General features: G+C 42.2%; 1 protein-coding gene across 1 annotated transcript in view; it reads left to right on the top strand.

Annotated features, from left to right (window-relative positions):
• LOC134572199 (mucin-3A-like) overlaps nucleotides 1–23539 on the top strand; it is a 67505-nt gene extending 43966 nt beyond the window's left edge. The window contains exons 5-10 of the mRNA XM_063431009.1: nucleotides 1432–1494; nucleotides 13177–13342; nucleotides 16278–16454; nucleotides 16645–16730; nucleotides 16849–16895; nucleotides 23436–23539. Of these exons, the coding sequence (XP_063287079.1) occupies nucleotides 1432–1494; nucleotides 13177–13342; nucleotides 16278–16454; nucleotides 16645–16730; nucleotides 16849–16895; nucleotides 23436–23486 (590 nt within the window). The 3' untranslated portion in view covers nucleotides 23487–23539. The remainder of the gene's footprint in view (nucleotides 1–1431; nucleotides 1495–13176; nucleotides 13343–16277; nucleotides 16455–16644; nucleotides 16731–16848; nucleotides 16896–23435) is intronic.
• Nucleotides 23540–25695: the final 2156 nt, after the last annotated feature.

Genomic DNA, 25695 nt, shown 5'->3' with positions numbered 1-25695 from the left:
CCATCAGATAGCTGGGAATGTGCAACTTGGGATATTTATATTTCTTTTGAAATCAGACATTTTCTGAAAATAAGACACAGGGGACATAACTGCTTAGCAAGCTTCAGTGCCCTAGGGGTTCAGATGGTTCTGTTAAATATTTTATCTTTATAAACAATTCAGCAGTAACAGGTCCACATCGATGGACTAGTCTTGAAATCCAACACCCTTTAAATGTGTTAGTCACAGCCTGTCCTGAGCTGTTCAATTTGCAATGGAAATGGAAGCAAATGAGTGTCGAGGATTGTGTATTAAATGCGTTTTCAGTCAATTAAAGCACTGTAATCACCCAGACCTCTTCAATGACATGAAGTAGTTGGTGTGCAGAGACGGCTGTTTTTCTCTAGCAATGTAAAACATTTCCGTTTTGGAGATACAGCAATGTTTACATTGAAGGGTTAAACACACCTCGTGCCTAATTGGTAGTTAATCGTCACTCACTATAACCAGAAAGGGCATCAGTAAATGACACTAGGTTCCCAACACCTTGTGAAAATGGTATGACAACACAGGCACATGTAAGGGGATTTACTGCGCCTTAAAGAACTGTGCAAACCTCCTACGCCTTTAGTGGTGTTATCCCCACGCCGGATATAATAGAAGCAAGATGTCAGGATAAAAACAGTGAAGCGGTATAGAAGTAACATACAGCTAAATATATTACTATAAAATCATTAAAAACAATCAAAATAGAGCACATTGTGTTCATGGCGGGGATCAAACCCCCAACGGTCTCCACACCCAGAGCAGGTCCATGCTCTGGAATTTGTAAGTAGGATAACTTTATTTTATTACAGACACCATACTATATAATGGACCTCTGATCCATGTCTTTGAATAAATCGCTACACCTTGTTCTGGAAGACTGTCCCTGATTGCAATGTATACTATGACGGGGGCTGTACCATCCAAGCTGAGAACTATTGAGCTTTCAATAGCTCCACAAATTGTGAGTGTGTTTTGCCTTATCTACTAAATATCTGCACTGTATTTTTATATTGCACTATTATCTGTTTTTATACTTTTATCTTTTTAAGCTTTATAATGTGCTGTATATGAAGATTCCCACAGAACATGTGTATGTATATTTATTTATATTATTATGTGCAGGTGGTTTGCACTGTTCTTTTTTGGTGCGGTAAATCATTTTATATTTGCGTGTTTTGTTAGACTGACAGCCATTCGATGTCCAGAACCGAGTCTGTATCCTGAACTGAGCCTGATTCTGGTTCTTGATATTTGACATCAATGCATCTCGTAGAGGAGCATTGGATTCAATGCATCTCTATGAGAATAATTTGATTGGTAAAACATAGCGCTTTCTGTGCATAGGCTCCACAACAGAATAATTCAGAGTTGTGTAACTTTACCTTTATCTAATTTATTTTCCAGATGTTATGTGCTTGAATAGGATGAACATTAATGTCACTAGAAACAACGTTCCTGCAGATATAGGTATGCATTTTTTTCCATTAAGCTATTTCTTTTCAATTACCGACTCCCTTCACTGCTGCTCCCCATATTTCCTTATTCTCAATATCTGCAATTTAGAACTCATTCAGTCAATATCATTCACAACCAGTTCTTCTTTAGAGCTGCCCCTCACTTTTCTGATTTTTTTTTATAATTTGAAATAAAAGCACAAAGAACTGCTGCAGCAGTCAAAGTGGAAATGTCTTGATAAATCCTAGTAAAAAGGAAACTATTATACAACTAAACATTCTATGGAAATAATATTGATGTTCACTGCATAACCTTATTTTAGCGGTGTATTACAGAAAGTCTCATTGGGATTGGACATCCGACAAGATCTAACTTGTTCAACATTGAAGAGGAATAGTGTGCGCAGTTTGGGCAGATTCTAAACATAGGCTGAATGGATATTATTCTGGGGATAGAAAGTTTATGAGAGATTAATCCACAAAGATTACAAAGAGGGAGGATGCAATACAGTGTAAAGAATAAAGATCAGTAGAGGTGGGAACAAAAAGAAAAAATAGCAATTTCATATGTTGTCCCCCTGAATAAGGGCTATCAGGGGATACCTGTTTTGGAGGTGTAGCATATGTATTTGGGGTACATCCAGGAATTGGGGAAAAAGGTGTACAGTATAATTGTGTTAAGTGTTAATCTAAGGGGAGGAAATGTGTGGGAGGTACATCCATGTGATTGGTTAATTTCATCCTCCCCCTGGGAGTGTCCTGTATGTACTTGTTTGTAATAAAAGCCAGACTGGGTGTCCCAGTCTAGAGATCTTGCTTAACCCTCAAAGCGATGTGTCGTCTCGTTCTTTGGGGGAATGGGATTGTAAGCTGACTGCCAAGAGTGTAAGCCGATGTCTGCTTTTCTTGTTCAGCTGTTCCAGTGTTCGTGTGGTTCCAGTCGGGAGAATGGTGTTTGCAGTAGCTGCCTGTGCATCTGGAAAGGGTATTATCGCCTAAACTGGGTTTTATCCTCTTGTAAGTGAAACGGTCCGTTACAATTGGTGGCAGCGGCGGGATCGTTCCTACAACCAGAGGGACAGCTACAGACAACACCATTTCTGGATTACAAATTGAGGGCAACGCTAGTATCCGTACAGCGACCCTATCTACAAAGGAAATCAGGAAAATGGAAGGAGACAGAGTCGCAGCTGCTGCAGCACCTCCGAGGGAGAAGGAGGAATCCGAGTTTGCCAGGGAATATAGGAGCAGGATGGCTCTATTCTCACCAGCCCGAGCGGAGCGGATGGCAGACCGGGTCTACAACGATGTACAGGCGTACCTCATGCTGCGAACGACGCAGAGGAACCAACAAGCTGCGGGATTGTTCCCACAGCCAGAAGGACAGCTACAGAACACCAATTCCTTGGAGTTACAAATTGAGGGCAACGTTAGCATTCGTGCAGCGCCCCTGGCAGCAGAGGTATCCAGCGACTTGGAGCAGACAAGTATGGAAGGCTCTGACGCTGAAGATGATTTTATGGCCAAGGTGAGGCAGCAAGTGGCCCAGTATGGGGGTTATATATCCATGGACACATTCCAGGGGATCTGGAACCAGGTCATGGCTGAGCAAAACTCAAAGATGGACGAAGAGTATGATGAGCAGGAAGAGTGGTACAGCAGCAGAGTAGAGGCTGCATCCGAGGAGGTTAGCCGCCCCCCCCCGAGGCGGCAGGAAGAACCCGAAGTAGGGGTCCTCATAGATTGGTCCTGTGAGGAACCACAACAGGCAGGTGGAGATGGGACCGAGGTCTCTCTACCGGCCCTACAGGGATGCTGGGCAGTCGGCCCAGATCCCCAGCAGCAGTGTGTAACCCAGGGAGCTGATGGTGTCGTCCATCCTCCCCAGCGGCAGAGTAAGTCCCAGGGAGATGAAGGTGTCGTCCTTCCTCCCCAGCGGCAGGCTGAGTTACAGGGGGCAGAGGTTGTTGTTCCTGCCCCCCAGCAGAAAAGTGATGTGCCAGGAAGGCAGTGTGAAGTAAAGGGAGAGGAGAGCAGCGTCCTCCCTCCCCAGCGGCAGTGTGTGTCTCCGGGAGCTGATGGTGTCGTCCATCCTCCCCAGCGGCAGTGTGTACCCCAGGGAGATGAAGGTGTCGTCCTTCCTCCCCAGCGGCAGGCTGAGTTACAGGGGGCAGAGGTTGTTGTTCCTGCCCCCCAGCAGCAAAGTGATATGCCCGGAAGGCAGTGTGAAGTGAAGGGAGAGGAGAGCAGTGTCCTCCCTCCCCAGCGGCAGTGTGTGTCTCAGGGAGCAGAAGGTGCAGTCCTTCCTCCCCAGCGGCAGTGTGTACCCCAGGGAGCAGAAGGTGCCATGCTTTCTCCACAGCGGCAGTTTGCCATCCAGCGAGAGGAGCTTGTTACACCCTCTCTCCCATGGCAACCTAACCCACCAAGGGGAGATGTTAAGCCCCACAACTGTGCAGATGGGACCGTAGTCTCTGCACTTACAGCACAAGGGATAGGGACGGTCGGTCCTGTTCCCCAGCCTCAGTGTGATGGATCCAAAGGGGAGACAGTCGGTCTCCCCCTCCGGCAGTCGAGCTGTGCACCTAAAGGGGAGACAGTCAGTCTCCAGCAACCAGGCGCCCACCAGACTACTCCCGTGGTAGTGCTGGCAACAGGACAGAGTACCGCTGGTCTCTGCCCCCTCAGCAACCCACCAAGACAGCCTACTCGTCTCCCACCCAGCAGTGGTGAGACACCAGAAATTGGACAGAATTCTTCCTCACCCAGATGTAGTAACCGGTTAGGGGGGGTGGGCTGCTCTGTTATTTCTGTTTCGTGGGTGGGTTGCTGGACTAACCAGGGCACTGACCGGCAGAAAGTCAGGTACCCTGTTAGTCTAATTGGCAAAGGGGAGAAATGTGGCGAAACCAGCTTCGCCACTGTGAACTGGAGAGGCCTGGTTGCTAGCCTCCTGCCCGCTGACTATGGCCCCTGGACATGTTGCACTTTAAAAACTATATTTGGGCATGTAATAATTTATATTGCTGCTACTGGCCCTTTAAAATCAGCGATGGACATTTTGGGACTACTGTCCCTTTAAGACTGTGAAGCATGTTCTATTGTACTGCCTGTATATTGTATATGTATTCATGTGTTAAGTTTAACCTGCAGCATTCACCTGATTGTTCGGTAGAATCACTCCATTCATTATATTGAGTGAAACTACCGAACAACCAGACCACCCAGGAATAAGTGTGCCTCCAATTACAGTTTGCAACAATGTTGCAAACGGGTAATTGGCAATCCATGTAATGTATTCTTTGTCCTCTGGGTGGCCGCCATTCGGGAAACAAACACGTGGCGGCGGCCATCTTAAACTACCGAACAGCGGTGTTTTGCCGTCGAGTGTCTGGAACTAAAATCGGACACTTGACTAGGCAAACACCGCTGAGACCTCCATACTTCCAGAAATTCGTATGGAAACTACCGAATGACCCGCCGTTCGGTAGAAAGAACCCCACAAACAAGGGAATTCATTCAAACCCTCTCCAGGCTCTATAACACAGGCAATTCGTCTGTTTTCATTGTCTTGTTTGTGACCGACCGCAGGGCCAAAATGCATGGAACTGTTTTCGGATACTTTACCCATGCGGTCGGTCAAATCTTTAAAGTTCCATAACTCCTGAACCATTTATCCGAATGGGCTGATTCTTGCATATGTTGTCCCCCTGAATAAGGGCTATCAGGGGATACCTGTTTTGGAGGTGTAGCATATGTATTTGGGGTACATCCAGGAATTGGGGAAAAAGGTGTACAGTATAATTGTGTTAAGTGTTAATCTAAGGGGAGGAAATGTGTGGGAGGTACATCCATGTGATTGGTTAATTTCATCCTCCCCCTGGGAGTGTCCTGTATGTACTTGTTGGTAATAAAAGCCAGACTGGGTGTCCCAGTCTTGAGTTCTTGCTTAACCCTCAAAGCGATGTGTCGTCTCGGTCTTTGGGGGAATGGGATTGTATGCTGACTGCCAAGAGTGTAAGCCGATGTCTGCTTTTCTTGTTCAGCTGTTCCAGTGTTCGTGTGGTTCCAGTCGGGATAATGGTGTTTGCAGTAGCTGCCTGTGCATCTGGAAAGGGGATTATCGCCTAAACTGGGTTTTATCCTCTTGTAAGTGAAACGGTCCGTTACAAGAGGTTAACACAGTAATGGAGTTTAAGCATGCGTGGGATAGGCATAAGGCTATCCTAGCTATAAGATAAGGCCAGGGACTAATGAAAGTATTTAGAAAATTGGGCAGACTAGATGGGCCGAATGGTTCTTATCTGCTGTCACATTCTATGTTTCTATGTTTAACTAGATTCACAGACAAAAAATAAATTTGGGGCTTCTATTTTGTTTGAAAGCATACAGAGCCCAGTAAATCAATTGGTAAAATTGCTCCATTTTGAAAAACCTATAACTTTTCAAAACTCTACATGTGATTTATTGCTGTAGTTGTAACGGATAGCCTGGCACCCCGACTGGGTACCTCCGTTAATGGATGCTCCTAGCGCTTCCTGAGGACTCCAAGCACTCTGGCAGACACCACAATCACTGAATCAGAGAAGCATATGAATCCTCTCAAGCCTCTGAATGCTGTAGACAGTTGAATAGGAACCATACAAATAGGTTTGCACTCCTAGCAGTCAAACTGGAACAGCATGCAATAAATCCTCCCCCAATAATGAGAAGACACTTCCCTTTGAGGGTTCCCATTATTCATACAGTTTAAAATATACTTTTTACACAATATTTATAACTTCAAAACCATACATCACATTCACACAAAATTACATATCCACAATTTGAGGGTTAAACAGGAACTCTGGACTGGCACATCCAGCCTGGCTTTTATTACAATTGTACACTTACAGGCAACACCCAGGGGGAGGCATAAAATAACCAATGACATAGATGTTACCTCCCACACATCCCCTCCCCTTAGTGTGACACATAATCCCATTATTCATACAGTTTAAAATATACTTTTTACACAATATTTATAACTTCAAAACCATACATCACATTCACACAAAATTACATATCCACAATCAATCCATTCAGGGGAACAACATATTAAAAATGGCATGGATCAGACCAGGGGTTCAAAAGTTAGTAAAGTATCTTTTAAAACCCCTAGCTTTCCAGGTTTACAGGGCCTTCTCTGTGCTGGAGAAGTAATCCAATTATCTCCCAGCACAGAGACAGACTCCATTAAGCACATGGGGACACAAAGACAGTAAAACACTTTAAAATACATAAATTCACCTTTTACACATAACACACAGACATTTCACCTATCCCCAGATAGCTGGGATCTGCGCGCACAAAACTACCGAATAGCACGCAGATCCTACTCACACAGTACAATTGCCATGGAGCTAAAGTCTTTCCCATAGTCTTTCATTATATGAATAGGCTCCATGGTATAGCTATCTGGGGTATCACATTCCCATGAAGTCTGGTCCATAGTCCAAAGGCAAGAGGCGGGCAATCAGCCCCCTCCAAGGACACGTGGCGAGGTCGGTTTCGCCACAATCCCAAAAAGTCCCAATATGTCCATCGATGATTTTAAAAGGGCCAGTAGCAGCAATATAAAGTACAATATGCCCCAAATAACCCAGGGGCCATAGTCAGCAGGTAGGAGGCTAGCAAACAGGCTTTTCCAGGGCCCAGTGGCGAGGTTGGTTTCGCCACATTTCTCCCCTTTTCCAAACAGACTAACAGGGTACCTGACCTCTTGCCGGTCAGTGCCCTTGTTAGTCCAGCAGCCCACCCACAAGACAGAAAAAGCAGTACAGCCCACCCGCAATAAATGGTTACTACACCTGGGTAATGGAGAATCTTGTCCATGTCCAGGTGCCTTACCACGGCTGTGTGGGGGACTGGTAGGCTGCCTTGGTGCGTTGCTGAGGGGGCAGAGACCAGCGGTACTCTGTCCTGGTGCCAGCACTACCACGGGAGTAGTCTGGTTGGAGCCTGGTTGCTGGAGACCGACTGTCTCCTCTTTAGCTGCACAGCTCTGCTGCTGGAGACCGACTGTCTCCCCTTTGGATACATAGCTCCGCTGTTGGAGGGGGAGACCAACTGTCTCCCCTTTGGCTAAGCAGCCTTGTTGCTGGGGGACAGGACTGACTGTCCTTACCTCCTGTGCTGCAGGTGCAGAGACCACAGTCCCATCTGCACAGTTGTGGGGCTTACAGTCTCCCCCTGGTACATTAAGCTGCCGCTGGGGAGAGGTGGTAACCAGCTCCTCTCCCATTAGAACACTCTGCCGCTGGGGAGAGGTGGTAACAATCTCCTCTCCCATGCATACTTTCAGTCTTTGTGGAGGGAGACCGACTGTCTCTCCTCCCAATTCAGTGTCCTGCTGCTGGGGAAAGGAGACTGGGCTCTCTATTCCCTGCTGGACACTCTGCCGCTGGGGAAAGGAGACTGGGCTCTCTATTCCCAAAAAATCACGCTGCTGCTGGGGGGTAGGACCAACTACCTCTGCCCCCTGTAACTCAGCCTGCCGCTGGGGAGGGAGGATGCTGCTCTCCTCTCCCTGCACTTCACACTGCCTTTGGGGAGCAAGAACAACACCTTCAGCTCCCTGTAACGCACACTGCCGCTGGGGATCTGGGCCGACTGCCCAGCATCCCTGTAGGGCCGGTAGAGAGATATCGGTCCCATCTCCACCTGCCATCTGTGGGTCTCTCCAGGACCAGTCTATGAGGTCCCCAACTTCTGCAGCTAGTAGTGAAGCAGGGGGTACCTCGGCCACGTTTTCCCAGCTGTAGGCTAGCAGGTCTGGGTCTGCCACCCAGTTTTCCCGGTCTGCGTCCCTGCTCTGCGGCTGGCAGGAATTTAATAGTTCTACATAGTCCATCTCCAGCTCTCGTTCCATGGCAGCGAAACGGCGGAGGTCTTCTCCCAGTCCAATAGATCTCGGGCCCTGTATCATCTCACCTCGGTAATGCAAGATAGCCCAGTACCGTGACTCTGCTGGACTGCCGAAGTCGACGTCTTCCGCTAAGGCTTTCCACAACAGGCCAGGGCTAGCGTAGTTCTCCCCCTCTGGCTGGATGCCCTCTGCCCTCCACGTCTCTGGCTGGACAGTGCACCACCACAGTGCCCGGTATGAGGTGTCCAGGCTCAGTTCCCTTTCCACGAGGTATTCGAGTTGTCTTACCCGCTGCCCTCCAGGTTGGTCTCCCAGAAGTGGCATCCGCCAGGCCATTTGTTCCTCCAACTGGTATGCGACACCAGGAAGGCGCTGCTGCCGTTGATACTGGACTTCCTCCAGGGCATCGTACCATAAGTCTCTCCGGGCATTATCTCTCCATTCCAATTCACTCTCTTCCTCAGGTGTGAGCGCCCAGGGGTCCACGAACCCCATTTTCCCAAATCTTTGTGCAAACAGGGACGCTGTATGCACACCAGCGTCGCCCTCAATTTGTAAATCCAAACGCACTGTGTCTCCGAGCTGCTTTACCTCGCACTAGGACACCATCCCACCGCTGCCACCAATGTAACGGATCGCCTGGCACCCCGACTGGGTACCTCCGTTAATGGATGCTCCTAGCGCTTCCTGAGGACTCCAAGCACTCTGGCAGACACCACAATCACCGAATCAGAGAAGCATATGAATCCTCTCAAGCCTCTGAATGCTGTAGACAGTTGAATAGGAACCATACGAATAGGTTTGCACTCCTAGCAGTCAAACTGGAACAGCATGCAATAAATCCTCCCCCAATAATGAGACGACACTTCACTTTGAGGGTTAAACAGGAACTCTGGACTGGCACATCCAGCCTGGCTTTTATTACAATTGTACACTTACAGGCCACACCCAGGGGGAGGCATAAAATAACCAATGACATAGATGTTACCTCCCACACATCCCCTCCCCTTAGTGTGACACATAATCCCATTATTCATACAGTTTAAAATATACTTTTTACACAATATTTATAACTTCAAAACCATACATCACATTCACACAAAATTACATATCCACAATCAATCCATTCAGGGGAACAACATATTAAAAATGGCCTGGATCAGACCAGGGGTTCAAAAGTTAGTAAAGTATCTTTTAAAACCCCTAGCTTTCCAGGTTTACAGGGCCTTCTCTGTGCTGGAGAAGTAATCCAATTATCTCCCAGCACAGAGACAGACTCCATTAAGCACATGGGGACACAAAGACAGTAAAACACTTTAAAATACATAAATTCACCTTTTACACATAACACACAGACATTTCACCTATCCCCAGATAGCTGGGATCTGCGCGCACAAAACTACCGAATAGCACGCAGATCCTACTCACACAGTACAATTGCCATGGAGCTAAAGTCTTTCCCATAGTCTTTCATTATATGAATAGGCTCCATGGTATAGCTATCTGGGGTATCAGATTCCCATAAAGTCTGGTCCATAGTCCAAAGGCAAGAGGCGGGCAATCAGCCCCCTCCAAGGACACGTGGCGAGGTCGGTTTCGCCACAATCCCAAAAAGTCCCAATATGTCCATCGATGATTTTAAAAGGGCCAGTAGCAGCAATATAAAGTACAATATGCCCCAAATAACCCAGGGGCCATAGTCAGCAGTTAGGAGGCTAGCAAACAGGCTTCTCCAGGGCCCAGTGGCGAGGTTGGTTTCGCCACAGTAGTTGCTGCAGAGATCTAGGTTTTTGTAGTGAGAGACTCACAAGGTCTGCATTTATCCCCACAAAAAATAAATATGTGCAAAATACACAAATACAAACAGCAGATTTAAATTAAATATAAACAGCAGATTTGGCAAAGGCTGGTGATGAAAATGTATCAAGATACTCTTAGGGAGTCTACTGTCTACACATATATAGCAGTTTTTAATTATGTGACTGCTATTCAAATTGGAATAATAAGCATACCAAATTTAAAGAGACACTGTAGACACACCAAAACAACTTTAGCTTAATGAAGCAGTTATAGTGTGTAAATCATGCCCCATGTAGTTTCTCTGCTAAACTCTGTGCCATTTATGAGTTAAATCATTTTTGTTTCTGCTTATGCAGTTCAAGCCACACCTCCCCTGGCAGTGATTCATACAGCCTGCATGAAAAATGGTTTGCTTTCAATCAGATGTTAACATACTTTAAACATTTTGATCCCCTGCTCTGTAAATTGAACTTTAATCACTCACAGGAGACTCCTGCAGGGTTTAGCAAGCTATCAACAAACCAGAACACAAGAAATTCTAAATTAAACAGAATTTGCAATAATGGAAGTGTAAACATTAGATGACTCTTTACAGGAAGTGTTTAGGAAGGCTGTGTAAGTCATATGCAGGGAGCTGTGACTAGGGTTCATAAACAAAGTGATCTAACTCCTAAATGGCAGAGGATTGAGCAGTGAGACTGTAGGGGCATGAGCTATACACCAAAACGGCTTCATTAAGCTAAAGTTGTTTTGGTGACTATAGTGTCCCTTTAATGATTTAGCTTTAGAACTTGATTCACTTGTTGGAATATTTGTCCCATAATTTCTAAAATAAATGTAAATCCTAAACATAAGAGGCATTTTAACAATCAAGACTGATAAGTGCATCTTTTTGAGTTTTCAAGGTTGCGCATTTACAATTATTATACACAATTCTATGAAAAATGTGTTGTCTCCCCCCCCCCCATTTTTATTATTTTATTCATAAGCTACATTTTTTTTTATTATCACTAAACATTTATTTATTCACTTTTGTGAGCATATTTATGGAGATTAATTATTATTAATAATTTTCATTAATTAAAAATAATGTTTATAAAACGTATTAAAATTAATAATCTTTATTAAAATATCAGGGGTTGATATTTTATTGGTGCGAATTCCCAACTATTAATTTAAAAGCGAAGAGTTCCCACTATTTAACTCTTAGATTTAGAGCACGTTGTTTGAATTTAATAATTCATACATTAATATCACAACTTTTTATAAAATTATATTTATTTTTGTCAATAAGTGTAAATATACGTGGTAATTAGTGAATAGTTTTTCAATAATATTGAACAAGATATGGCATAGTACCATGCCACAATCTCAGTAACAATCTCAAGCTCAATTAACAAATAGACTGTTACTATTTGTTAAATTATAAGGAACCATATGAGTTTATCAGCATACAGATTATTATAATTTAAAGACAGAATTTCTCAGGATCTTAAAATACAATCTTACCTTTTTACAATTTCTTAGTACAATTTACAAACACATGTGGATTGTTTGCTTATTGTAAACACCATTCATTAGACTTAGCTGGACAGAGTTCGTTATTTAATCAGGTGATCTATGCACAAAGTTCCACGAGAATGTTTAACCAGCTAGCACAGAATTTTAACCAGCTCAGTGCTGTTTCAGAGTAATTATGATTAATTAATTCATCCAGCAACTAAATTCTTGCAGGTTTAGTTTAAACAGTTCTTATCTGATAAATATTTCCTAGATTGTTATAGGATTAATATTCCTGGGTAACTCTGATATTCCATTTTTTCTGTATTTCATGATTTTGATTAATATTCTAGTCGGCAGTTTGAGATATCAATCTTTATCATGAGCTATCATGAAATCCAATCTGGTGGATTTCATATCAGCTTTTACCCAGAAAATATTGGCTATTAGTTATGCAATTTTATAATTAGAATAATTGACTTATATTTACCGATAGATGTTCTGGATGTTATTTTTAAGATTGTTTCAAGATGTCTTCTTGTCCGTCTCTTGCCTGGTGTCCTTTCTCCTTCTGTGTATCTCTCTGTCTCCGTTTATGTGTGTTTTTCTTTGTGTGTATATCATGGGGTTATATGTCATTCCTTATATGTTAACCTGCTGACCTGGTCCAATGACATTTTGGGGCAAGTCATTATGTTAATGGCTGTTGACGTTATTTTGATATATATTTCTATGTCTCAAACAGTAGGTGGAGCTGATGGCTTATGTCAGGAGTATTACCAGCTATTAACATATAGGGTTAAACTTTGTTCAGGACAATTTAGGAATGTTTAATTCCAAGATGCTTTGGTCAGTGTTTCTTCTTTCCTTTCTATGTGGACTTTGGTCTCACGCCAATAAACTAATGTGTCCTTGCTCATTTAAGCGTTATGACAATTTCAAGATATTTAAGCTGTGTAACTTAATTTATCTCTATTGACTATTACATTTTTATATGTATATCATTTATATATATATGTAAATTGCTAACTTGGGATATATCACACTATATTTCTATCTTTATATATAATTAAACTTAATTTATATACATCATAGCGATATATGTATGTTTGCTGAACACGTACTTTTAATTTACTTGTCACATACTTGTCTTATCTGTTTTCTTATCTTTTATTGACACAGATGTATTTACTCACTATCTGGCTCTTTTAGCTGCCAGGGTCATATTTTAAGAAAAATATATTTTTTCTTTATTTTAGCACCTCATGGCATATTAGCTTAATTGCATTTTTGCTATTATGCATGTATTATTTTTATCACACACGATATATGTATTTCCTTCCTACATAATATCTCTGACATTTTCAATTGCTTTATTCTGAACCCTTTTACATATTGCCAGAAGAAAAATGCCACCCTTCTTTCTGATATTTGTGTAGGTACAGCACCCTTCTTTGTGATATCTCTTACATATTGTCTTTGTTGCAGACTGGTGCAAGTTCTTGACTCCCAATGACACCCGGGAGTTCTATTTTCAATATGGAAATGGTACAAATTATACCTGTGCTTCTAAGTGCACCATGGGCGTACCAGGCAGATTAAACTGCAACTATGGGGAGTGCCGTGTGATAGCCAAATCAGGACCACAATGCTTGTAAGTAGCTCATTTTTGTAACTGATCTTCACATAGAAACATAGAATGTGACGGCAGATTAGAACCATTCGGCCCATCTAGTCTGCCCAATTTTCTAAATACTTTCAATAGTCCCTGGCCTTATCTTATAGCTAGGATAGCCTTATGCCTATCCCATGCATGCCTATTCCATGTAAAGTAATACTTCCTGATATTATTTTTAAACCTTTGTCCCTCTAATTTAAGACTATGTCCTCTTGTTGTGGTAGTTTTTCTTCTTTTAAATATGGTCTCCTCCTTTACTGTGTTGATTCCCTTTATGTATTTAAATGTTTCTATCATATCCCCCCTGTCTCGTCTTTCCTCCAAGCTATACATGTTAAGATCCTTTAACCTTTCCTGGTAAGTTTTATCCTGCAATCCATGAACCAGTTTAGTGGCCTTCTCTGAACTCTCTCTATAGTGTCAATATCCTTCTGGAGATATGGTCTCCAGTACTGCGTACAATACTCCAAGTGAGGTCTCACCAGTGTTCTGTACAATGGCATGAGCACTTCCCTCTTTCTACTGCTAATACCTCTCCCTATACAACCAAGCATTCTGCTAGCATTTCCTGCTGCTGTATTACATTGCCTGCATACCTTTAAGTCATCAGAAATAATCACCCCTAAATCCCTTTCCTCAGATATTGAGGTTAGGACTCTATCAAATATTCTGTACTTTGCCCTTGGGTTTTTCCATCCAAGATGCATTATCTTGCACTTATCCACATTAAATGTCAGCTGCCACAACTCTGACTATTTTTCTAGTTTAACTAAATAATTTGCCATTTGGCTTATCCCTCCTGGAACATCAACCCTGTTATTATTATTATTATGATATTTATATAGCGCCGGCAAATTCTGCAGCACTTTATAATGGGTGGACGAACAGACACGTAGTTGTAACCAGACAAGTTGGACACACAGGAACAGAGGGGTTGAGGGCCCTGCTCAATGAGCTTACATGCTAGAGGGAGTGGGGTAAAATGACACAAAAAGGTAAGGATAGTATTAGACTAGTGACAGTTGCAGAAGAGGAATCAGTTTGGAGCTATTAACAGTTTAATTGATACGCTTTTATGAAGAAGTGGGTTTTTAACGATTTTTTTAAGGAGTGGAGACTGGGCGAGCATTTAACGGAGGAGGGAAGCGAGTTCCACAGGAACGGTGCAGCCCTCGAGAAATCTTGAAGGCGAGCATCAGAGGTGGGAGTACGGACAGAAGATAGATGTAAGTCTTCAGCAGATCGTAAGGGCCTAGACGACTTACGTCTATCTTCTGTCCGTACTCCCACCTCTGATGCTCGCCTTCAAGATTTAACCCTGTTAACCCTTCTGAAATTTTACTAATAAAAATATTAAAGAGAATGGGTCCAAGTACAGATCCCTGAGATACCCCACTGGTGACAAGTCCATTCTTTGAAAATACTCCAATGACTACAACCCTCTGTTGCCTGTTACTCAGCCACTGCCTTACCCATTCTACAATATTAGAATCCAAACTTAAAGATTGCAGTTTATTGATAAGCCTTCTATGTGCAACAGTGTCTTACTGCCTTACTGAAATATAACAATGATTGGTAAAATAAATCTGTTAATGGTTTTGCTAGTTTTAATAGCTTTGGGTGTATTCCATCAGGTCCCATTGACTTATTTGTCTTTACTTTTGACAGTTGAAATAGAACCTCTTCCTCTGTAAACTCCCATGTAACAAATTACTAATGTGTTCTTTTTCCTAACTGAGGTCCCTTTCCTTCATTTTTATCTGTCAATACTGAACAAAAATATTCATTGAGGCAATCTTTATCCTTCATTGAGGCAACCTTTATCCTCATCTACATACCTTCCTTCTTTTGTTTTTAATCTAACTAATCCTTGTTTTACTTTCCTTGTCTCATTTATGTATCTAAAAACTGTTTTGTCCCCTTTTTTTTACTGACTGTGCTATTTTCTCTTCTGTGTGTGATTTGGAAGCTCTTATAACTTGCTTAGCCTCTTTCTGCCTAATCTTATAGGTCATTCTGTCTTCCTCACTCTGGGTTTTTTTATAATTACTAAATGCTAACTTTTTGTTTTTTACTATTTTGGCCACATCTGCGGAGTACCACAGTGGTTTCTTGAATTTTTTGCTTTTACTGACAAGCCTAATGCAATTTTCTGTTGCCTTCAGTAGTGCAGCTTTTAAATAATCCCATTTATTTTGGACTCCATTTAAATTGCTCCAGTCTGATAATGACTCCTTTACACATATTCTAATTTTAGAAAAGTCTGTTTTTCTAAAGTCTAAAACTTTTGTTTTTGTGTGGTGTGACTCAGTCACTGTTCTTATATTAAACCACATTGACTGATGATCACTGGATCCTAAACTTTCACCTACAGTAATATCTGATACCAAATCTCCATTTGTTAACACTAAATCTAGTATGGCCTCCTTACGAGTTGGCTCCTCAATGACTTATTTTAGAGACAATCCCAGTAGGGAGTTTAGAATATGTGTGCTCCTGGCACAAGCAGCTATTTTTGTTTTCCAATTCACATCAGGAAGGTTAAAGTCACCCATGATGATGACTTCCCCCTTCATATGCCCAGAGGTATTTATTTTATAAATTTAAATATTATATTGTATCAGTGTGATGGGTACTGATTATACCCTGGCACCATAGTGTGTCCTAGGCAGAAGGTCTGGGCATTTATCAGTATAGTATTTAAAGGGGTAGTTGGCGAGTTCATTTCAGTACATTTTCTGTGGGGCACTGTGTATTCTGGATTAGACAAAAAAAAATCACAGAACTGTTCATTCCCTGAAACATATGGAAAATGTTTTTAGTGATCACCCAATCGACGGGGACAAAGTACTTGAGAAGCCATGACTGTCCATGAGGTGTATTATGAGTAACATTTTGTTTCCACCTACAGATGTCCGGACACCAATGAGTTCTGGTACTCGGGGGAGAGCTGTGACTCCAGGATTAGCAGACCTGGAGTGATTGGGGGAGTCACAGCCGCTCTCATTGTCTTAATCCTTACAGCAATCATAGCATTCATTCTGTGTCGCAGACGGAAAAGTAAAGGAAACCAGGAATTATTAACAAAGTATGTTTTTATTACAAAACTTTGCTCTCTGTGTCATTCATAATTTTTAAACATTTTATTCACTTTTTTTCTATCGTGTTAGTGCAAATTAAGATATAAATATTTTCTTTTACCTACATTTGCTTTAAATATAATATATAAATAAAAATATTGCATATTGTTTCTCTTTAACTATGTTTTGTTATTAAAGTAAAAATATAGACTTTACGAATCCAGACGAAATGGAATCAGAATGGACTAGCGGGCAAAACATGACGGGACATCCACCGGCAGAAGGTGAGATCTGATCAATATATATTGATATCAGATTATGGGACGTTCTGCACAATGCATGTACATGATTTATGTGAAGTCTCAGGAGTTTATTAATGAGGATTCTTCTCTCGATTTCCAGGGAACAAATTCACTCCAAACTTACAAAATGTGGATATCTTTAAAAAGGTAATAAAGTGTTCTTATATATGAGACCCCATTTGAATCAAATATAGCTCATGAAAATGACAATTCAGAACATTTATATTAAGGGAAAAAATTAGCTTATTGAAATGGGAATTTGTTATGCATGTTGGATGGACATGAAACTGAATATTTTGTAGCAAAATGTTTGACAAACATAAAACAAGGTTATGCACAAAAGTAAAAATTCAAATTGAATTTCAAATGTAAGGTGAAAATAGCTGAAATGGAAGCATTCGCTAGGTCAGATATACTTTCAGTTAAGCTACTATATTCAATTTGAAATTCACTCTGGTAAATAACCATAATGAGGTAACAACACTCTAAACACTAAAAAACGTCCTCTGAATGTAGTGGTTTCGATGCCTAGAGCCTGTCCCCAACACAGTGATATATGTAAACATTGTTGTCTATGAGAAAGGACGTTGATACATTTATCAGTCAGAATACATCAAGTGACTGTCAATCAGCCAATCAGACGGCCACTAGAGGCACGTCCTAACTAAAGTGAGAGTTCAAAGTGAATGCAAGGAGAATTTAAAATCCGAGGCAACAATAGCTGAACCTGATGCTTCGCTAAATTAAAGAGATTTTTAAATTCAGTTATTTTGACCTTAAATTTGAAAATCACTTTAATAAATAACCCTGTTAAACATTCAAGTCTGGCAGCAGGACTGGATGCCTAAGGAACATTGCCCTCTACTGAATAAAAGGTGAATAAAGCAATGTGTTTATAGATTTTAGGGGAGTCCATACTCTTCACTTCAACATTAAACATACTTACAGTTGTGCTTCAAAGTTTACATAGTCTGGTAGAAATAGTAACATTTTGACATTGATTTTAAAAATATGGCTGATCAAGCAAAAAAAAAGAAAAAAAGAAAATGTCCTTTATTGAATGATATTGATCATATAAAGCCATTTATTATCACATGGTTGTTTGGCTCCTTTTTAAATCATAATGATAACAGAAACAACCCAAATGGCCCTGATCCAAACTTTACATACCCTTGAATGTTTGACCTTTTACAGACACACATGGTGACACACACAGGTTAAAATGGCAATTATTATTATTATTATTATTATTTTATTATTTATATAGCGCCAACAAATTCCGTAGCGCTGTACAATGGGTGGACTAACAGACACATAATTGAGATCAGACCACTGGACGTACAGGAACAGAGGGGGTTGAGGGCCCTGCTCAATGAGCTTACATGCTAGAGGGAGTGGGGTAATAGTGACACAAACAGGTTAAAGTAGAGCGAGCAATATCCCGTAGACCAAAGTTACGGAGAATGAGAAGAAGCTGTTGATGATCAACAGTGTCAAATGCGGCAGAAAGATCAAGGAGGATTAGGATAGAGTATTGGCCGTGAGATTTAGCAGCAATTAAATCGTTGGATACTTTGGTCACAGCAGTTTCGACAGAGTGACCAGCAATTAAAGGTTGATTTCGCTTTTTCCCTTTTTAAATTGCAATTAGTGTCTGTGTATAAATAGTCAATGAGTTTGTTAGCTCGCAAGTGGATTCACTGAGCAGGCTAGATACTGAGCCATGGGGAGCAGAAAAGAACTGTCAAAAGACCTGTGTAACAAGGTATTGGACTTTATAAAGATAGAAAAGGATATAAAAAGAGTTCCAAAGCCTTGAAAATGCCAGTCAGTACTGTTCAATCACTTATTAAGAAGTGGAAAATTCAGGGATCTCTTGATACCAAGAGTCAGCCAAGGTCAGATAGACCAAGAAAGATTTCAGCCACAACTGTCAGAAGAATTGTTCAGGATACAAAAAAACCCCACAGGTAACCTCAGGAGAAATACCGGCTGCTCTGTAAATAAGACGGTGTGGTTGGTTCAAGGAGCACAGTACGACGATACTTCAACAAAAATGCGCCAGTGCCACAAAAAAGCCCGGTTACAATATGCCCAACAACACCTTGACACGCCTCACAGCTTCTGGCACACTGTTTTGGGGGGTGTGAGCTTTAACCCCTTAAGGACCAAACTTCTGGGATAAAAGGGAATCATGACATGTCACACATGTCATGAGTCCTTAAGGGGTTAAAGGCATGGGGAATCTTGTGAAAATTAATGTCAAGATGAATGCAGCATGTTATCAGAAAGTATTGGCAGACACTCTGCATTCTTCTGCACGAAGGCTGCGCATGGGACGCTCTTGGACTTTCCTGCATGACAATGACCCGAAACACAAGGCCAAGCTGACCCTCCAGTGGTTACAGCAATACAAGGTGAAGATTTTGGAGTGGCCATCATAGTCTCCTGACCTTAATATCATCGAGTCACTCTGGGGAGATCTCAAACATGCGGTTCATACAAGACGACCAAAGACTTTGCAGGAACTGGAGGCATTTTGCCAAGATGAATGGGCAGCTATACCACCTACAGGAATTAGGGGCCTCATAGACAATTATTACAAAAGATTACACGCTGTCATTGATGCTAAAGGGGGCAATACACAGTATTAATAACTAAGGGTATGCAGACTTTTGAACAGGGGGTCATTTCATTTTTTTCTTTGTTGCCATATTTTGTTTTCTGATTGTGCCATTCTGTTATAACCTACAGTTGAATATGAATCCCATAAGAAATAAAAGAAATGTGTTTTGCCTGCTCACTCATGTTTTCTTTAAAAACGGCTTATATTCTCCAAGGGTATGCTAACTTTTGAACACAACTGTATATTTATTTTAATGTTATATTGTTCCTATAATAGGAAACCAATGCAAAGAGAGAAAACACATATATAAAGACAATCCGTTCAAAAATGCATTCAATAAAAATAAATAAAAAATTTACCTGCTGCTGCAAATTCCAAGCCTCCGATGTGACCTCTATGACATCCTTATCAACCAGTTATTAAGATCTATCATCAAACCCCAGACCTTCTTTAAAATGCCAATGGAGAGCTCTGCATTACCCATAAACCCCTGCAAGCATCTTGTTCCCTGGATGATAAAATGCCACACAGGGGTTTATTGCAAATGTATCCATTAACTCGGATGATGCACAGAGTTGATTCAGTTATTTCAAGGAATTAAAAGTGAATGTTTGCTCCTGGAGATATTATGAGCTGGTCAATGGATGATTATTCAGGAGTTTGTTCTGATGCAATCTGGTTGGTTTATTATTTTATATTAAGTGACTACAATTAAGCACAATTGGACTGAACATGGCCGTTTAAAATATCTGTCATGCTTTGCAATGTACTAGACATGTGCAATTCGTTTCGGCCGAATATGAATTTGGACGAATTTCGGGCAATTCGGACATTTGGGTACTTCCAAAAGGCCGAATTGACGAAGTTCCGAATTGCCAAAGTGCCGAATTACCGAGGTCCCGAAGTTTGAAATTACCGAATTTTCGTAGTGTCGAAGTGTAGAAGTGCCGAAGTTCCAAAGTGCTGAAGTGCTGAAGTGCCGAAGTTGCCAAAGTTCCGAAGTGCCACAGTGCCGAATTGCCAAAGTTCCGAAGCACAGTATTGCCCAAGTACTAATATACTTACCCAGTGAAAGAAGAAGAGAGTTATGAGTCAAATTACAGAGCGTGGGAAAATTCCAAAGAACTTTCCCACGCTGTGTAACATGACACAGAGCACACTGATTGGTGGATTTCAAACCAACCAATCAGAGTGCTGTGACAGGTAAATGTAGAGACTTACCTGTCAGTCTCTTCATTTATCTGTCAGAGCACTCTGATTGGATTAAACCCACCAATCAGAGTGCTCTGAGCCTAATTGCAGGGCGGGGCAAGGCTTTATAAGCCTTCCCCCGCCCTGCAGAGCTCAGTCTGCGCGGAGCCCTCGCCGGGTGAAGAAGGATTATTTTTTTGGGCGCTATTTTTTTTTTTAAGTGCGTTGGTTATTATAGCTTTTTATTTGGCCTTTTTGGGTCTGAAAAAGAAGATTTTAGAAGAAAGAAAACATCAAATGGTACGTTTTTTTTTTTTTTTTCAGGTACTTCGTTAAATGTCATTATTTTTAGGTATTTTTAGGGTGAGGGGGATAGGTAGGGGCTAATTTTTTGGGGGAGGGGGGTGACTAAGGGTTTGGGGACCCCTAGTCACCCGGGGGAGGGAGGGCTACTTTTTTTTATTTAGGGCCCCCACCCACCGCTCAGGGGTGGGGGGTAGGGGGAAGGATATTAGGTCCCCCCCCTAATTAGTATTTTAGGGCCCCCATCCACCACTCAGGGGTGGGGGTCAGGAGGGAGGACATTAGGTCCCCCCTAATTAGTATTTTAGGGCCCCCACGCACCGCTCAGGGGTGGGGGCCAGGGGGGAGGACATTAGGTCCTCCCCCCTCATTCTAATTTAGGGCCCCCACCCACTGCTCAGTGGTGGGGGCCATGGGGGGGGAGGACATTAGGTCCCCCCTAATTAGTATTTTAGGGCCCCCACCCACCGCTCAGGGGTGGGGTCCAGGGGGGAGGACATTAGGTCCTCCCCCCTCATTCTAATTTAGGGCCCCTACACACTGCTCAGGGGTGGGGGCCGGGGGGGAGGACATTAGGTCCCCCCCCTAATTAGTATTTTAGGGCCCCCACCCACCGCTCAGGGGTGGGGGCCGGGGGGAGGACAATAGGTCCCCCCCCATTATTTTACTTTAGGGCCCACACCCGCCGCTCAGGGGTGGGGGCTGGTGGGGGGCAATAGCCCTCCACCCTATAGTTTAAAAGGTGGGGGGTCGGGAGGGGGAACACAGTTTTTTTTTTTTTAATAACAGTGAGCAGCCACTGGCTGCTTACTGTTTAATAGACATGCCCCTACTCGCGGTAAAGCAAGTATGGGGCACAATTTACTAATACTAAGTAATTTTTACTTAGTATTAGTAAATTTGGCTGAAAGACCAATTTAGGTCTTTCAGCCTTTTGGTAGATAACTCCCTAATACCGTGGGAATTAGGAGTTATCTACCAAGCGGCTGCAAGAGACGTTCCAAAGTCCCGAAGTGCCGAAGTTCCAAAATGCCAAAGTGCTGAATTGCCGAATTGCCGAGGTCCTGAAGTTCTGAAATTACCGAATTTCTGAAGTGTCGAAGTGCCGAAGTTCCAAAATGTCGAAGTGCCGAAGTTCCGAAGTGTCGAAGTGCTGAAGTTCCGAAGTGTCGAAGTGCCGAATTGCTGAAGTCCCGAATTGTCGAAGTCCCGAATTTCAGAATGCCGAACCGAAACTAATGTTTTTCCCATGCACATGCCTACAATGTACATATTCTCTGTTTATAATATTGTACAGCGCTGCAGAAAAGGCTTTAGTATATAAATGACAACATTAACAATTATTATATTTGTTGTTTTAAATGTGTCCAGTGGTTATTTAAATGTAGATAATGTAACAATGGGGAATGCTTCTGGTACCAGTATCAGCATATCAACGGCTTTACTTACTCTATCATTGTATAACCAGCAACGTCATTGTGTTAAGGGGATTTTACAGCTTTCGCATTAATTTTAAATTTTCTTTGAAGAAGTAATCAGAAGTATAGAGGGTGTTGCAGTGGATGTGATCTATTTGGATTTTGCCAAAGCATTTGATACAGTTCCACACAATAGGTTAGTGTTCAAACTCAGAGAAATCGGTCTAGAGGAAAATGCTTGTTCTTGGGTAGAACATTGGCTTAAAATTAGAGTACAAAGAGTTGTCGTTAATGGTACATTTTCAAGCTGGACAGAGGTGGCAAGTTGTGTCCCTCAGGGTTCTGTTTTGGGACCGCTTCTATTTAACATGCTTACAAATGATCTTGAAAAAAGCATGAAAGCCATGTATCAGTGTTTGCAGATGACACAAAACTTTGTAAAGTAATAAAATGTGAGCAGGATATTGCTTTGCTGCAGAGGGATTTAGCTAGACTAGGGGACTGGGCACTCAAATGGCAGCTGAAATTTAATGTAGAGAATGCAGAGTTATCCACCAAGGGTGGAACATGCACAGGAAACTTACACCCTAAATGTTAGTAAATTAGGGATAATAACATATCAGAGGTCTGTACAGATTTTTTAACAGCTGCTGGGTGAATATTTGCATAATATCCCTGCCATTCAGGGATATAATATTATGTGGGCTAACAGCTTCTTGATCCATGGAGAGGTCTGACTGTCATTCTGGGGACGAAGAACATTTTCCTAGTTTGTTGCAAATTAGAAAGAGCTTTAAAGTGCGTTTTGCTTTTTTTCCGATTAACAGCAAAAACATATATGAGGAAAGCTGAACTTGATGGATGCAAGTCTCTTTTCATCCTATGTAACTATGTAAATCGTGATAGATCTGATCGATGAACTCAGCGAGCAAGTTCTAGGAGGGCCACACAGTGCGAGAATACAGAAGCATTCACCTTTATATAGCAAAACTATTAAAATAGAGCAAATAAAAGAATAACTACAACATAGAATGAAAACCCCAAGGAAAAAAAATAGGCAATGATAGATTTAAATGATAGATTTATGTTCCTTTTCGTGTATTTATAGACTTGATCCATTCATTCAGTGGATATTTTTTTTTCTTTTAGGTACAGATAAGGCGTCCAACATTAATTCGAACTCCAGAAAGCTCTGACTAGAACGGGTCTGCTTTCCTTAACTACAAGTGACGGCAATGAATATCAGCCATCAAGCTCTCTTCAAAAGGTTAATCAGCCTGAAGGAGTAATACCTGCAGAAGATCTATAATATCCCGTCAATTTCAATAGGCTGGATGGACATCAAAGGCATAATGGGATTGTTCCCTGTTAATGTAAACAATGATAGAATGTAAGAATCACCTTGATTTAAACATATTTAGAAAAATTCATGAAAACTTTTCAAACGTTGGTAACTGTATTTTTTATTGGTTTAGACGTATAATTATTTTATTCAGTGCATGAATTTCAACATTTGTATCAAATATGTATTTTAATAAAACAAATGTTACAAATATTGAAAAAGGAAACAATATGTCTTGGGGATTAATTTTCATAAATTTACTTATTTTTATTCTGCACTTTCTATTGGCTATTGAAATCAAAATGATATTATTGGCTTGGATCTATCATCAAACCCCAGACCTTCTTTAAAATGCCAATGGAGAGCTCTGCATTACCCATAAACCCCTGCAAGCATCTTGTTCCCTGGATGATAAAATGCCACACAGGGGTTTATTGCAAATGTATCCATTAACTCGGATGATGCACAGAGTTGATTCAGTTATTTCAAGGAATTAAAAGTGAATGTTTGCTCCTGGAGATATTATGAGCTGGTCAATGGATGATTATTCAGGAGTTTGTTCTGATGCAATCTGGTTGGTTTATTATTTTATATTAAGTGACTACAATTAAGCACAATTGGACTGAACATGGCCGTTTAAAATATCTGTCATGCTTTGCAATGTACTAGACATGTGCAATTCGTTTCGGCCGAATATGAATTTGGACGAATTTCGGGCAATTCGGACATTTGGGTACTTCCAAAAGGCCGAATTGACGAAGTTCCGAATTGCCAAAGTGCCGAATTACCGAGGTCCCGAAGTTTGAAATTACCGAATTTTCGTAGTGTCGAAGTGTAGAAGTGCCGAAGTTCCAAAGTGCTGAAGTGCTGAAGTGCCGAAGTTGCCAAAGTTCCGAAGTGCCACAGTGCCGAATTGCCAAAGTTCCGAAGCACAGTATTGCCCAAGTACTAATATACTTACCCAGTGAAAGAAGAAGAGAGTTATGAGTCAAATTACAGAGCGTGGGAAAATTCCAAAGAACTTTCCCACGCTGTGTAACATGACACAGAGCACACTGATTGGTGGATTTCAAACCAACCAATCAGAGTGCTGTGACAGGTAAATGTAGAGACTTACCTGTCAGTCTCTTCATTTATCTGTCAGAGCACTCTGATTGGATTAAACCCACCAATCAGAGTGCTCTGAGCCTAATTGCAGGGCGGGGCAAGGCTTTATAAGCCTTCCCCCGCCCTGCAGAGCTCAGTCTGCGCGGAGCCCTCGCCGGGTGAAGAAGGATTATTTTTTTGGGCGCTATTTTTTTTTTTAAGTGCGTTGGTTATTATAGCTTTTTATTTGGCCTTTTTGGGTCTGAAAAAGAAGATTTTAGAAGAAAGAAAACATCAAATGGTACGTTTTTTTTTTTTTTTTCAGGTACTTCGTTAAATGTCATTATTTTTAGGTATTTTTAGGGTGAGGGGGATAGGTAGGGGCTAATTTTTTGGGGGAGGGGGGTGACTAAGGGTTTGGGGACCCCTAGTCACCCGGGGGAGGGAGGGCTACTTTTTTTTATTTAGGGCCCCCACCCACCGCTCAGGGGTGGGGGGTAGGGGGAAGGATATTAGGTCCCCCCCCTAATTAGTATTTTAGGGCCCCCATCCACCACTCAGGGGTGGGGGTCAGGAGGGAGGACATTAGGTCCCCCCTAATTAGTATTTTAGGGCCCCCACGCACCGCTCAGGGGTGGGGGCCAGGGGGGAGGACATTAGGTCCTCCCCCCTCATTCTAATTTAGGGCCCCCACCCACTGCTCAGTGGTGGGGGCCATGGGGGGGGAGGACATTAGGTCCCCCCTAATTAGTATTTTAGGGCCCCCACCCACCGCTCAGGGGTGGGGTCCAGGGGGGAGGACATTAGGTCCTCCCCCCTCATTCTAATTTAGGGCCCCTACACACTGCTCAGGGGTGGGGGCCGGGGGGGAGGACATTAGGTCCCCCCCCTAATTAGTATTTTAGGGCCCCCACCCACCGCTCAGGGGTGGGGGCCGGGGGGAGGACAATAGGTCCCCCCCCATTATTTTACTTTAGGGCC

Source organism: Pelobates fuscus, chromosome 9, assembly GCF_036172605.1.
Source record: "Pelobates fuscus isolate aPelFus1 chromosome 9, aPelFus1.pri, whole genome shotgun sequence".
In the NCBI taxonomy this organism is placed as follows: domain Eukaryota; kingdom Metazoa; phylum Chordata; class Amphibia; order Anura; family Pelobatidae; genus Pelobates; species Pelobates fuscus.
The sequence above is the reverse complement of the archived record's forward strand: the minus strand, read 5'-3'. Positions and strand labels throughout refer to the sequence as shown.